This window comes from Crocodylus siamensis, chromosome 12 (genome assembly GCF_052110815.1).
Source record: "Crocodylus siamensis isolate JL-2025a chromosome 12, ASM5211081v1, whole genome shotgun sequence".
NCBI classification, from domain to species: Eukaryota; Metazoa; Chordata; order Crocodylia; family Crocodylidae; genus Crocodylus; species Crocodylus siamensis.
In genome coordinates this window covers 3,833,668-3,848,974 of record NC_143406.1, presented here as the reverse complement: position 1 = coordinate 3,848,974, position 15,307 = coordinate 3,833,668, and the positions used below count along the sequence as shown (strand labels likewise).

At 46.9% G+C, this 15,307-nt stretch overlaps 1 protein-coding gene across 10 annotated transcripts in view; it reads left to right on the top strand.

Annotated features, from left to right (window-relative positions):
* Positions 1-10,790, top strand: part of UBR4 (ubiquitin protein ligase E3 component n-recognin 4) — a 100,603-nt gene extending 89,813 nt beyond the window's left edge. For all 10 annotated transcript variants that reach the window (XM_090023106.1, XM_090023105.1, XM_090023100.1 and 7 more), the window contains 5 exons: positions 635-829; positions 2,868-3,092; positions 7,694-7,784; positions 9,102-9,264; positions 10,352-10,790. In XM_090023106.1, coding sequence (XP_089879232.1) covers positions 635-829; positions 2,868-3,092; positions 7,694-7,784; positions 9,102-9,264; positions 10,352-10,416 — 739 coding nt within the window. In that variant the 3' untranslated portion in view covers positions 10,417-10,790. The remainder of the gene's footprint in view (positions 1-634; positions 830-2,867; positions 3,093-7,693; positions 7,785-9,101; positions 9,265-10,351) is intronic.
* The last annotated feature ends 4,517 nt before the right edge of the window (positions 10,791-15,307 follow it).

Sequence of the window (15,307 nt, the reverse complement as noted above, 5' to 3'; positions counted from 1 at the left end):
TAGCGCTTGCGACTGGGCTTGAATCATCCACAGCGGAAACTGAAGGGATGGTAAACTACTTTAATCTTCATGCTGATGAATTCTTGTGCTCTCTGAGCAGTCTCCGAGGGAGCTAATCATGGTGGGGGCTTGCACGACAAACCTGATTGACACCAACAAGTCATATGAATATATTGCCAGACAGCTGTCGGATGGTAATGGCTTCCAATCACTGTGGGATTCTAACCCTTGACCCGAAGCGGAAAGACTCCGTATTTCATTACCAGTGCTCTGAGCCATCTACTCCCATCCCTCTGCATTTGTACTGTTGTGTTTGATACTAGAATTAGTTGGACCTCCAGCCTGTATCCATTAGGGAGCCTCATCCCTGGCAGCGGGCCTCCTAGTAAGAAGGAAGTACCAACATTTATATGCAGGAAGACCAGCCTGAATTGGATTTCCAGTCGAAGGTGAAAGACCTACGGTATTAATTGCAGATGTTTGGGTGTTTGAGCCTCCTGACTTTATTCTCTTGGTGCCCTTCTATGCTGTATCTGCACAGGTTCTGATCCATCTTGTTTGCAGCAGGCGGGATAGCTCTGTTCCCTAAGTTGGCTTAATGCATACAGTTTAATCCACCACTCTTTTTTTCCAGACACAACACTTACCTCCAGGAGTGCACGGGGCAGCGGGAACCCACCTACCAGCTCAACGTCCATGACATCAAGCTACTGTTTCTCCGCTTCGCAATGGAGCAGTCGTTCAGTGTGGACACCGGAGGAGGAGGAAGGGAGAGCAACATACACCTCATTCCATACATAATTCACACTGTGCTTTATGTCCTCAACACGTCAGTATCTGTGTGTGTCTGTCTTGGCTGTCTGTCCCCCACTAGTGACAGGGTGACTCTCAGAGCTCCAGATGATAAATACATGAACAGCTGCCGTAGAGCCTCCTGTTGGGTGTCACTGTGGGTGTGGAAGCTTACCCAGCTTGCTGGGGGTAGAGGGAAATGGCAGAGGGGACAGAGATAAATCTCGCAGCAATTGTGGTCCTGTTCAGGACTGTGAAATGTGCACAGTCGCACTCCAGCTTGACACGGAGGAGGAGAGCGCGCATGCAGGGTGCGTTCACACTGCATTGTGTGCATTTCCTCCCTTACAAGAGAGGTGACTGGAAGACAGGACAGCCTCTAAATGTTTTTAAAAGGGAACAGAATACACCCCTGACACAGGTGTTAGAGGTAGTAAATATTTTGCAGCAAAACACAGCAAATTGGGATGTTCAGGGAACCTAGTGGAGAAAAGCAAAATGTGATTTATCTCCTCTTCCATTCTGCGTGTAAGCATCATTTGCGTGCTGGAGGATGTTTGGGTTACTTGAGCGAAGAGCACGCTGCCAAGGTTAAGCCATGTTTTGGAAGCAGGTGCTCAGATTTTTCTCTCTTCTTGGAAAGCAAACTAGCCAGTTTCCCTTCCAAGTTCTCATGCTGTAGCACTATGCTGTAATGTTTGGATTGCAAGGTGCTGCAGTGAAATGCTCACTGGAATAAAAAATCTGCTTCTGTCAATAAAATGGATGGATAGATGGATTAGATTTTTTTTTTTTTCTTTTTTACAAATCCTAAATATCAAACCCCGTTTGGCCTTGACAGCATGTCCAGCTGCCCAGTGCTGTAGGCAAGCATCAGCCTAAAATGTTTCTGACTAATTGGGCTTGATGTGGTATTAGAGAGCGTGTTGCACAAAAGTAGGGTCTGCAATTGTCGTTTGAGCAGCAAGGCCAAAGGGGGCAATATTAATTATAGAAAACAGGTGTTGAAACCTGTGCCCCTTTACTCTAAGGTTGGTCTAAATCAAATTGCAGCCTGGTTTTTCCCCTCTCCCCATCCCCTAAACTAATCAACACTTTGACTGTGTATACAACGTGTGCTTTGCTTTTAATATCTACCTGCAGATCCGCCCTGTTGTTTTCTGATCCTTTATGAGACACCAAAGTTAAGATGTTTGTTCATCTTTGAACTCCCCTTGCCAGCACTGGAGATTCCCCTGTGACTTTTTTTTTTAAGACTACGAATGCATTATGCAGCTTGTTGAAATGTTTTGTTTTTGTGGGTTTTTTTTTTTTTTCAAAAGCAGTATTTTGTAGCTGCATACTCTCCACAGTTGCTATTAGCTGGCAAGCAGCTTCAGGACAAAGTGAATGAGAGGGACGCAAGCCGTTGGACTCCTAAAGACAGTTCCCCTCTGCTGGGGATTCGCATTTTTCCATCACTGAGATGTTGGGATCGGTTGTGAATTTTACAAGAAGCTAGCAGCGTCCTCTCCCATTCTGATCAGTCACTGATCAGGTTGTAGTATTTTATGATCCATGTTTACAAGGCCTATGAATTTCTTACTCTCGGGTTGATTGGACAGCTATAGGCAGCAATAAAGTTTATGCTTTTTTTTCCCCCATGAGAGAAGAAAACAAATCAGTTATATTTAACTGAAGCGCATCTCAGTTTTTGGTGTAGGCCTTGATTGCTACTATAAAAACAAGCTGATACAAAGATCCAGCCACACCAAGGTCTAGGGGAAGGTGTTGTGTGCTGCCCATAGAGTAATTATTTCAGCTCCTGGGGCTGGAGTTGCCTCCCTTTTTTTGCTTGAAAAGCCTAAAAGGCTTTTATAATAGTTGTTGCCCTCTGTTTGGGGGATGTGGACTGCCATGTGTGAACGCCTCTGCTCTTTTGTCTGCTTAGTCTCGAGGAAACCACACTACAGATATGGAATAAAATGCTAGTGGCTTGTGAATTGTTATACGGAAATCCATCAGAGCGCTTTAGAGTATTTACGTGCAACAGCCGATTGCCTAGACTAAATGTACACGTGCGTTTTGTATTCCAGAACCCGAGCAACTTCCAGAGAGGAGAAAAACCTCCAGAGTTTTATGGAGCATCCCAAGGAGAAATGGGTGGAGGGTGCCTACGAGGTGGATGGGCCCCATTACTACACAGTTCTGGCCCTGCACATCCTGCCCCCGGAGAAGTGGAAAGCCATGCGGGTGGAGATCCTGAAGAGGCTCTTAGTTACCTCGCACGCGCGTGCGGTGTCGCCAGGGGGAGCTAGCAGGTTGGTAATCCCGGCCTTCCATTCATTCCCACAGCTGTCTGGGGAACATACTCATGTTACCTTCACACTCGTTAGAGTTGCGTAGCAACAAATGCCGGATTGAGCAAAGGAATGTTTATGTTTTGGAAGAGTCAATATTAACCCCTTCTGTATGTGTTTGTATTTAAGTCCTGAGGACGCAGGAACATTTAATGATATGCCCTCATTAGGATGCACTTGGGATTGCTTGGGCTTTCTTCCATACGGTTAGCTATATTCCCTCCCCCACCCTATGAAAGAGGGCTTGAAATAGCAGTCTGCTTTGCACACTACATTCACTTCCAGAGCTTTAAGCTGTATCTAGGGTGATGGTGATGACGAGAGAATGAAGTAGGGGAGAGCTGGTGGGTTAGAGATCGCATCACTTACTCAGTGCTGCCTGCTACTTAGTAGTGAGTGGGATTAAATGTATACGACAGCTTTAGCCACCCCTATCATGACTGGAGAAAATCTCTTGGAAAGGTCTGAAGGGCCTTTCCAAGACTTGATCTCCTTCCTTTTCTGCTAACGGGAGCAGTTAAATTCAATTTGGTGCATTACAGAACAGTTGGAAAAAATGTCACTTAACTGGCACTGTTGAAGCTTTCTGGGGAAGATGCCGTACAGAAAATAGTTGTAAACAACTTAAAAGATCCTCTGGGAGGCATTCAAGTGGCACTGCCAAGCTGAGAAAAATTTGATCTAACTTCTCTCCTGCACAAAAAGAATTGCTGCTGGGGTTTGTTTTGTTTTTTAAAGCTGATACCAGCAGTATTGTAGCAACAGATGACTGGCCATGGCTAACAGCAGATAAAATATTCCATGGGGAGGGGGCAATATTTAAATTCCAGTTTCTAAAAGGGTCATTTTTAAATAGCTTTCAGGATTACAAATAAATCTGTATCTTGAGAATGGCCTTTGAGATGCCTTACCAATCTTTCTTTAAATAGTTGCCCCCATAATTATGTGCACGGCAATCTTGCTGGGTTACAGTAACGTGCAACACAGCAATCATCTAAAGATAACGTTTTTTGAAGCATTTCGATAGCGCTGAAGTGGTCTCTGAGCCTTTAAGGGGCTGTCATCCACTGTATTGATTTCTTTTTAGTTTCTGCTGTTCAAGCTAAATCAGCCCTTGATTCTTGTCTTACTGTCCATTTCCGTTGTCTCTGCTCTGGAGTTCTGGGAAAACAGGCTTACTGCTGAAAGAGAGATTCTCTCGGGGGTCTGGCTTCAGCGCTTCCACCTTCAAAGACAATAGGACCTGCAGTATTTCACTGTGTCTGCAGAGGAGCCTAGAAAAAATTATGGTCTTCTGTGCTTTGATATGCATCTTTTGAGTGTAATGCAGCTGGAAATCCCCAGTAAAATGCCCGGTCTTTTCTTTTCCTGTGTAACTAGCACACGATTCATATTTCTGAGCGTGTATACAATAAAAGCTCCTCAAAATCAGCATTAGCAGAAAATCTGTCCCCCCCTTTCCATATCCCCAAAACCTCAGGAAGAGCCATGGTGGCTGGCTTTCCAGGCATGTCACAAGGATTCCTCAAGTGCCTCCTCTTTCCTTTCGGCCAAGGGAATGAAAATTTCAGAGACAGCGTTTCAGCAGAAAACACCCAGCCCTCTGGAAATATAAATTCAGAGATTTTACAACTTGGGAGTCCTTGCTGATTTTTGCTTTAGGGATGGGGTAAGGAGGGTTTGCCTCTAAAACAGTGAAGGGCTCTCTAGGTCAAAACCAGTATCTGGAATTTCACGCCAAACTTAAAAACTAGCGAGATGTCTGGATAGAAATGGTCCATAAACAGGACAGAGCAGAACAGATAGGCAGCTGTATTCTTTAAGTTGAAGGACTATGACTTATTTGGTCTGCAGAGCAGAAACGGAGAGGGAGATTTGACACGTCTTCAGGTATGAAAAAGAACTATAAATCAGAAGGACAGTGATTCCATTACCACAGTTCACAAGTCAAGAAGTGAAGCTTTACATTGCAACAAGGGAAGTCTAGGTTGGATGTTAGGAAGAACTTTCTAACTCTGAGGGTGGCCACACTCTGAAACAGATTAGCTAGAGGGGTTGAGGAGTCTCCATCGCTGGACATTTCCAGGTGTAGGTTAGATGAACACTTGGCTTGGATGGTCCTGGCATGAGCAGGGGGTTGGACTTGGTGACCTCCTCTGCCGTCTTGTCGCTCTGGTGCCCAGCACGGTTCCTAGGGAAAACCAGTCCTGTGCAGGCTGCATGGCCTGAGGCTGATGAACGAAGCAGTTAATGTAAATTCTCACCCAGATTCTGGTGGCAGGTATCAACAGGTTTCTCTCTCTCTCTGCTCCCTTTAGCAAGGACAAGAGCACAAAGCTGCCCTGCTCCATGTCAAGGAGCTCTCAAAGCTGCCAAGCTGATGCCCAACCCTCCCTTCTGTGTCCGATTAGCAAAGCTAAGAACCACGTTAGCCAATTGCCATCTAACCCCTCCAGAAGCTACAATTGCCTACATGGTCAGTGGTATCAAAGAGCTCAATCCCAAGAGGCAGCGAGTTCTTGCAACTCTCTTGGATGTCCCAGCTTCAGACCCAAGGCTAAAAGAACCAGCATGACATTGAAAAGCCTGTTAGAAAGTTACCTTTGACTCCACTGGTGCAAGATACCAACCAGCGGGCCACACGCGTTGAGTTAGGGCTGAACGGGAACTCTGACAAGAGAAATCTTGCAGACAAACTCTGCAGAATGCAGATGCTGTGGGAAGCTTGGGTGGGGGCGTCCTTTTGATTTCTTTGTCTTTGTTTCTGTCTCCAACCTTCATAAAATATTCATGAGAGACGCGCAGTTCCCAAAGTGTTAATGTCGAACTTGCTGCTGGAAATCCATGCATGGCTGATGAACCAGCTTACGTTAATGAAAATATAGCAGCTATTATACCAAGGAGCCGCTCCAGATGGCAGCCACATAGACTTAACCCACAAGGGCCTTTTAGTTTTCAATTAAAGGAGCAGAGTCCAATGATATTAAAACCACTTGCATGAAAAGAAATCGTCTCGACGCTATGTGGCGATCGAGAATTAGCTGTGCTCTGAGCTGCTGTTCTTCCCATGGAAATTTAGTCACCTTTACTAATTGGTTTTCCTTTAAATAATTAAGCCTGGCTGCGCTAGTGGGCTGCCACCTACCAAGCCACATAGGAGAGGGAAAGGGAAGATCACTTTCCCCCACCCCACACGTGTGGTTTCTTAGAACGGAGGTTGTAGCCCAGTATCGGTGATGAATTGCAGCTCTGTGTGTCATCCAAAGGGGTCCTTTCCTCGTGTGCTAATTTGCATCAGTGGTAGCTGAACTGATTGTGAATTCATGGCATGGAAGGTGTTAGACTCCTTTAAAGTGACCAAGAAGAAGCAGCCGGTGGTGAAGAAAGGAAGGTGAGCCTATAAGAATTTCTGTCAGAAAACTGCAACCCCATTAGTGCTGGTAGGAGTTCTTACCTTGCCACCACCTGCAAGTGATTATCTCAGATTTTCTCCTTGTAAAAGCCAGTCAACGGGGAGTTATGCCAGCCTTTGCTACTCTTGTGGTCGCATAGCAGTTCTCCAGGTAGATACTGACGTGCCCAACACCAAATCAGGATGCCTCTTGGGACAGTTGTAGAGTTGAGGAAACTGAACCAAGATGGAAATTCCCACATTTGTTGGTGGGTTTCCATTCTGTTTCCAGAGGTGGGAGTGATGTGATCTTGGGCTGGTGTAACAGTTGGTGAGAGGTCTTCATCCCACACTGTGGAGCAAAGATGTGCTATGAAATGTGTTGTCTTGAGACAGCGTAGCACACAACATGGATTCAGTTAGGACCCTGAATATAGCCAAGTCTATAGGCTTCCAGGTTGAGTGCTGTTTTGTGATCGGTGTCCTTGGAGGACTCAAGTCTGTCTCTTTGCAAGTAACACCATAAATGACCAACAAACTAGAAAGAACTTCTATTTCTTTGTGCATCTGAAATCCTTTTGCATATAGTCTTTTCTCACTTCCACTGCATGGAATCAGACACGTTAAAGACAGCGTCAAACTGAGCCAGTCAGAACAGAAGGGGACTATCGGGACCTGTCATGTCACCAGGTAAAGGATGTAACTACCTGCCAAGCAGGTCCAGGAACAAGTACCAAAAGTGCCAAGATTTGTTCCATGCTCATTCACTGAATCAGTACCGTTCGCTCAGGGGGCTGCACGGTTCAGGCACCGAAGCACAACTGTGGGGCTGCAGAATCTTTTCCCAGTTCTGCTGTGGACTTGCTCTGCCGTCTTGGGTGAATACGTGCATTTGCGCAGGCTATGAAATGGGAGGTGTTAGCTGACTTGTCTAGTTGCAGCGTGCAGGGCAAGGAAATCCATGTGCAGAGGTCTAAGCCTAAACTAGGATGGGGATGCTAAACGATTGTTCAACATCCTGCTGCACAGAACAATGCGTATTCACAGCAACATTCCCCCTGTGTATTATTGATAGGCTTTTTGGCTGTTAGCGCTTTCATGCTATTCATCAAATGGGTTATAAAGCAGAGTAAAGTGATTAACTCAAAGCCTGATTCTGCTTTCCTCCTAGGCTGACAGATAAGACAGTGAAGGAATACTCAACATATCGCTCTGGCCTTCTCTTCTGGGCCGTCGTCGATCTCATTTACAACATGTTCAAGGTATGTTCTGTCTGGAATGAAGGTTCTCTGTGTGGGATGTTAAAGCCAGCCGGTCAGCTTTCTGCTCTGCAGTGTGACTGCACTTCTGCCTTTGCCGGTCTGCTCTTCACAGATCCACAGAAGTTTAGGGCTGGAAGGGACCTCGTGAGACCACAGACTGCTGGGGTCAAATAACCCCAGCAAGGTGTGTGTCTATCCAGGGCTGCAGCCCAGTCCCTTCTAATTCCAGGGACCCTCACAGTCCCCTGCTACAGCTCAGCCCCCCCCCAAAGCCAGAGTCCCCCCTACAACACAGCCTCCTAGAAGCTCCCCCAGTCCTGCATATAACCCCTTCCCTGACTTCATCCCCAGTGCCCCCCTGCCCTGACACAGCTCCTGCAGCGCCCACCTGCTCTTCCTCCAGCCCAGAGAGTCCCCTCCTCTGCCATCCCCTCCCCCCAGCTGCTGTCTTATGGGGAAGGGCATCCCCCCATTGTAAGGTTAGGGTGGGCTCTAAAGGGGGGGTCCCACATGCTCCTACTCTGCACCTCCCCCAGCAGTGATGACGCTGACAGCCCAACTAGGGCAGTGCTCTTCATTGGGTGCCCATGGGCAGGGATGGAGCAGTCGGGTGGGGGGGCACATTAGGATGCCCACTCAGGCCACGTGTTTCCTGGAGCCACAGCTCATCGGCTTGCAGGGCAACAGAGCAGCATTGATCCTTTGAAAAGTAGGCAGAGCTTGAAGCCCTGTCTTCAAAGATGGTAGTAAATTTGAAATTCGGCTTATAAGAACAGGAGGGCTGGCACTGCTGTGCGCTTGTGCCCATGTGTGTCCCCCAGCTATTTCCCATTTAAAGAACCTAGAACCTCCCTGTTCCTCTTCCAGTTTTCCTGTCCTCCATCCAGCTGTTGTTTTGTGCCCTAGAACAAATCATAGGAATCCTTTTCTTTGTAGGGTAGGGAGGAAATGGAGGCTCTAGGCAGTTGCTTGGGGTGGCTGAAGGGTATGTAAGATGCAGCCTTCCTTTAGGAAGTACAGGGTACATACTGCTTTCTCCCCAGAGAACAAACATTCAGTAGCGTGAAGAGGGGAAAGAAAAGGCCTGGGAATTTTGTTCGAGTTCTGTGCTAGAAGAGTAGAAAGGCTGGGCACTAGGCAACTTTTCCACGTGGCATGTTTACAAGGAGCAGAAAAGTGAAACCTAAAGGCCCCACTTTGGAACGAGCCTGTGCCACCTTGAGACGAGGCAGCGGGGTTTTTGAACCGTGCGTTTTCTCAGCAGTTTCTTCTGCAGGTTGAAGAGAGGTGACTTGACCCTTTTCTCCCCTTCTGTAGAAGGTGCCTACCAGTAACACAGAGGGAGGCTGGTCCTACTCTCTGGCTGAATTTATACGACACAACGACATGCCGATACACGAAGCTGCAGACAAAGCCCTGAAAACCTTCCAGGAGCAGTTCATGCCAGTTGAAACCTTTTCTGAATTTTTGGATGTGGCTGGTCAGTGTTTAGCTTTACCTTTTATAGACTCTTTCATGAAACTTGTGACTCTCAGTTGGTTGAGACCAGTGTTGCAGACGCTTGCTTTGGGCAGAACATGTGACTGAGACATGGGATTAATTAGAGCTGCCGCACAGGCCACTCTGGAGAGTTTTCTGTGCCTGATGTGCACGTTCCTCTCCAGGGTGAAATCGGTTCATTTCCTATGCTCTCCCCTGCCCCTGCAGTTTCCCTCTCTGCAGAGAGGTGATAAGTGCTCTTATTTTGTAAAGGGCTTTGACACCCACAGCTGAAGAGTGCTACTGGGCATAGGTGGTGTAAGAGCGGCTGCTGCTGTTGTAATGCGATGGAAAGTAATTTCGTGAGACTGACCCCTTCCCCCTCATGAAATGCATCTGCTCCTGTTAATGCTTCCAGTATCCCCAGGAAAAGAGAGGGGGCCCCACTGGGGCGGGGCTTTCAGCTGCTCTGTCCTCACTAGTAGTTACATTGCTACAAAGTAGCGTCTCCTAGCCACCAGCCTGCTCCTGGAGCTGCTACATCAGCTCTCTAGCAGAGGATGCCACTTCCTTAGTATGACATCTAGACTGCATTAGCTCCCGATGCCTCTCCCAGCTGCTCCCTACGCACCCAGCATTTTGCTGGAGAGCTAAGCAAAAGTTTGAACGTGAAGCAAGGTCTTGGCTGAAATCCCCTTTGCAGACATCAGCGCTTGCCCTGGGGTAGCTGCACCTGTCTGACATAAAGCTGTACATTGCAGCATGCACATTAGCAGCTCACCCTTTGGATGCTGACATAGTGCAAGTTGCACCCGGGCTCTTGCCAACGGCTAGCTGATGGCACTGATCGTCAGAGCCAAGTCCACGGGTTAACGAATTTGAACCAAAATGGGCTTGCTGTTCTCAGGTATCTGCTGACATAGACTTGCCTCGAAACATATTCTGAGTGGCTTTTCCATAATAGGCCTGCAGTTTTGTTCACATGCCTTCGAAATCCAGCTCCAGGTTGCAGCAAGCATCTGATGATTCAGAAGAGCATATCCAGCCCCTCACTAACTTCTCTGTACCCTTTTTTTTTTTTTTTAAAGGACTCTTAACGGAAATCAGTGACCCTGACAGCTTCCTTAAGGATCTCTTGAACTCCATCCCCTGAGCCTCCTGCACAGATCAGCAGCATGTTACGGTCTACAGTAGTTCTTCTCCCACCCTTTGTGTCCTTCCTCATGCAGTCTTTCCTTCCCCTCAGGAGCGCTGCAGATTGTTTTTTTTTTTTTGGTTTTTTTGTGGGGGGTGTTTTTTGGGGGGTTTTTTGTTTTGTTTTTATTTTCTACACCTTTGGGGGTTTTTTTTCTTGCAGTGATTTTGGGATTTAGACTTGTTTTATCTTGTATTTCAATGCTTCTCTCTGTAAAGCCTGTGTAATCCAGGTGGTTGAAGGAACTTGTACAGACTGAGGAATGCAAAGCACTCGATCTCAATGCTTTAATGTGCACCTCTGAAATTCAATAAATTAAGCAAACAGGCAAGCTGGGTCAGCCTAGTATTTTAACCAGACAGCAGCGGCCTAAATACCAGGCTCCTTTCGTTTCTTGTATCTCTGAGCTGCACCTATCGTTGCAATTCACTCAGAGTTCAGAGCAGATTGCTCTCTTCAACCTGAAGTGTGGCTAGGCAGCATGCAAGCAGGCTAATAGCAGCTGAGGAAATGGACTTACACGACAAGCTGACTTTATAAAATGGATTCCTTTCTCTTGAAGCCCGAAGCCCATGAAATGCCAGTGCAGCATGTTGCTTGATCCTTTCCTATTTAGAACAGAGTAGAGGGAGTCACCGTTCCTCCTTTTTCTGCCTTTTATGTGACTCCTCTCACTGAGCCTGCCAGTATTTAATAGAAGTGATTGATGCATGTTGCGTATCAAGATCTTTCTCGGTTTCCGTTCTCTCTAGGGCTGTATTCAAAACAAGAATGCACACTTATGGTTTGGAGTAACTTACTGTTCTGGAAGATGCTCCCGCTAAGAGGGTCATTGAGGGCAATGAGCCACTTTTGCAATTCACACCTCTGACTTCCTACCTGGTAGAGTTTGGGTCCCTTGGAGCTCCTGTACACGTGCAGGGAGCCTGCTCAGACATGCTGTAATTCCAGCTTTGAGTCTGTCGGAGCGTGGAAATGAATTTGCTCCAGCAGCATCCAGTGTCACGTGGATCAGTGTCCTCGCGCTGCAAAATGGAGAAGGGGTGCTTTAAACTAAAGTTCATTCAACACCCCCACCTCCTGGTGCATGGGTATAAACGCCCTTGGAGAATAGATCTGACGGGGTTCTCGAGGTGGCTGCCAGTCCAGTTGATGGCACATGGCATTCTGTGGTGCAGCTCTGGCTTGAATCCGGGCACCTGCTTGTTTGAATACAGCCTTGGCTCTTTTCACCAAGTCATGCATGTTGGTAACTTACCTTTGCCATCAACTCGTTGCTGTCCTGTAACTGGCCAAAGTTACCCAATAAAGCTTTCGTCATCCTTCTTGTCTCTGTATGCACTTGAATTTCAACCAGCCCTGCTCAGTGGGTGTCCCATAAAGTAGTTTAGGGATTGCCTAACTAAAGCAGACCATCTGAGGCTGTTCATTAGCCTTGGCATGTACTGATTTGAATGTGGGTGGAGGAGCAATCTGTGTGCTCAGCTGCTTCCATGGGAGGCCTGGAGTTTGTGGGCGCTCACTCCTGCTCCAGTAGTCCAGTGACATTCTTTGCAGCAAGCACCAAGTAGCCGAACAAACAGTGGGGGCTATGTGCTAAATACACTTCCAGGCAAGGTGTTTGGCAGGAGAGGTTTCGGTGCCACAAACTAAGCTGTACTTATCACTGGGTAATTCTGCCTTGCCCTGTAAGGCGCAGATAGCAGGGGTGGAGGAGTGAGAGTTCAGAGACATTTAAGCCTTGCTCCCTGCTTATGAGACTGGCACTGAAAGAGGATAGTTCTTTCGGCTTGGGAAAGCTGCACACGGGGTTAGATGAGCAACTCCTCTTCTCTTGCAAAGCCACAGAAGGTCAGAGGTGGTAGTCTCCAATCTGTTCCCTCCAAACGCACAGCCTTCGATGCCCATGACACAAACGCTAGGACAGAACGCCCATGCATTCTGTGCAGTAGCTCTCGCAGTGTTGCTCAACTTTGCTCTCGACACACCAGCTCATGCTGTCTTCCAAAGGCAGACACTGGCAAAGCGTTGAGTTTCTTTAACAAGTTCATGAAAATGCATTTCTGAAAGAAGAACTTCGTCACAAGCTGATTCTCACTTTCCCTGAGAGTGCAGATAGTGTTACCTTCCACTCTGCTCGGAAACAGCCACATCAGAATCGCACCGTCCATGTTAACAACTCATAAAAACGTGGTTTAACGTTTGACAGTACAGGCAGTCCTTGGACTTATGACACAATTGGTTCCTGAAAACCTTGTCTTAAGTGGAAACATTGCAACTGGGAACCAATTTTCTTATTGGAAGTAATGTTCTGAATAGGGGATTGGTTCCTGAACCAAGGCCCGATACCCTATTTTCACCAAAAATACCCCAGAATTTTGTACTCAGTGAATTCTAGATGAGTGATATAGCTACATTACTGTATTTATATCGTGAATAGCAATCATATTGATTTGGAAGGACTTCTTTGAGGTGACTTTGCTGGACTTTTTGAAGGGCTCTTGGCTGAAGTCTTCTCAGGAGTCCTGGCTGCAGGTTTTTCTGGAGTCTTGTTTGTTTTCTTAAAGAAAGTGTCCAAGCAAGTTTGGACAGATGTTCTCCAGCGAGATTGGTGACAGCGACTTGTTTGCTGGCGTGGCGTCACATCAGATCAAGTGTTGTAAGCTGAAACTGATGTCAGAAAGTTGAAACGGTGTCCATTTGTAATTGTTGTAAGTGGAGGACTGCCTGTATTCTGAAAAACATTTGCTGGTGCTTTCCGTCCATCTTGCTTTCCTCACTCCTCCAATCCCTTCTTACCCTTCTGTGACCAGAATCCCTGTCGATTTAGCTCACTTCCCCATCTACAGAACACTTAAGCTTTAATTTCTCCGCATGTTTTCATTGCATAATGTTTGGCAGCTCTTTCCCCTGCCGAAGGTGTACTCTTGATGTGGTTTAGCCAAGCTCGGGGGTAAACTGCCTGAATAAACAAAGCGGTGCTACCTGCTCCTGAGGCCTTCTCACGTGGCTCTGTGGGAGAGGCCTCATGTTTCTCTCTCACCTGTGGAGTTAGCCTGCCAGGCAACACATCTGCCTCTGCTTGAAAAACTCACCTTGTTGACATGATCTTTAGATACAGCAAAAAACCTCCAAATATATATATATATTACAGGTCTCATTTCTCTGTGTCCCCCCCCGCCAGTATCTCTCATGTTTTCTCGCCACAGATCTGTGTTTCTGAAGTCTGGCTTACCTATACCTACCCTGGCAGACTGCTTTCGCTGGGATGGTTTGTTCCCTCTGTGCTACTGGCCAAAGGTGCCCAAGCAAACAACAACTTCAGCTACTGGAAGCTGCTTCTTCACTAAGCGAGTTTGCCAGGTTTGCTGTGCCACCAAAGCTTTCAGTGTAGGTCCACCCTTAAACTCACCAGCTGCCTTTCAATCATGCTGTATATGCACCCTGGGTTTTATCTGTGCTTGCCCATGCACTGGTCTTAACAGTCTGTATCAAAATGTAGTGAAATTAGTACAAAGTCTTGTAGAGATGCTTCTTTTAGTTTAAATACATTCCTTACAGAATAACTTAAGTTGTAATGGACCTGGCAACAGATTTGCTACAGCGTGTCTTACAGATCGAAGTAAAATTTTGTTTCTAAAAGCAGAGCAACTTTTACATGCAGTGCTAGTACGTGCTAGCTGCCTTGGTGTGGACTCTGACTTATGAGATCTGCTTCATTTCCAACCTCTGTGGGAGAAGCACTTCCCCAAAGCCAAATCTGAGGTGGCTGCAAAGGGCAGTCCCCCTAGGACAAACCCAAGTAGCTTGTTTAGTAGCCAACATGTTGTCAATGGTGCCTCAGAGAGAGAACAAAGACATGGTCCCTGCCCCAGGCACTTAGATTAACAGCAATATTCTCATCTTTCAAGGCTGCTCAACTGGGAAAGGTCCTTTAGGCTGAATTAAGTGGTTGCCTTGGCTGGAACTGCAATGCTAGATTTCCAATTGCGTCAAATGCTGCTGCCGATGGTATAAAACTGAACACGTGAGCAGCCCAGAGCCGGGGGTTGCTAATTGGCAGAGATTTGGCAACAAGGTTCTCAGACGCTAACAAAATGTGACTTTTGATTACTTTAATTGTCTTCATTAGCAATTTTAAGAGCAGTCCCTTTTCGTATGCCAGCAGTTTGCACACTCCAAAGACTTCTAAGTCTTTTTCTCTTCTCCCACGTCTGCGCGGGAAACCACCTCTAGAAGTGCTGGAATTAGCATTCAGCTCACAACAGCCCTTGCACTGATGAGGCTAGAATTCATCAGCTCCCCAAAAGCTGTCCCTGTAATGAGGCCATCACCCCTTGTGAGTAATCGCTGATGAATTTCAAATCAGTTGTAGGAGAATACGAAGGCCTGGCTGGCTTAGCTGAGCTCTCCATTTGGATTTCAGTGCAGTAAGGGGAAAAGGAGCCTGTCTGCCCCCAGCCTACCCCCAGGTCAGCTTTTCCACTCCCCAGTCTCCCTGCTCTGGCTATAATCAAATGCTTTGCAATTTGTGTGTGGTGTTCGCTCTGTTCCAGACCACTAACTGCTGCTGCTTTGCAAAGAAATTGAGCCCTTGACCTTTCCTCAGCTTAATTACGGCTCCTCCTTGTTTTTCACAATAGCTTTCTTAGTCCGATCCCATCCATTTGGCTGGTGTTCTTTAAACTGCCTTCCTGAAGTCAGACAAATGCAGATCTTCAGGCTCCCAGGTTGTAGCTGTATTGGTCTAAAGGAAAAAGCAATCGGGACCCATGGTAGAGGTGATGTCTTTTTACAGTCTTTTCTCCGATGCCTGAAGGTGGGTGTTTGTGCCCGAAAGCTTGCAATT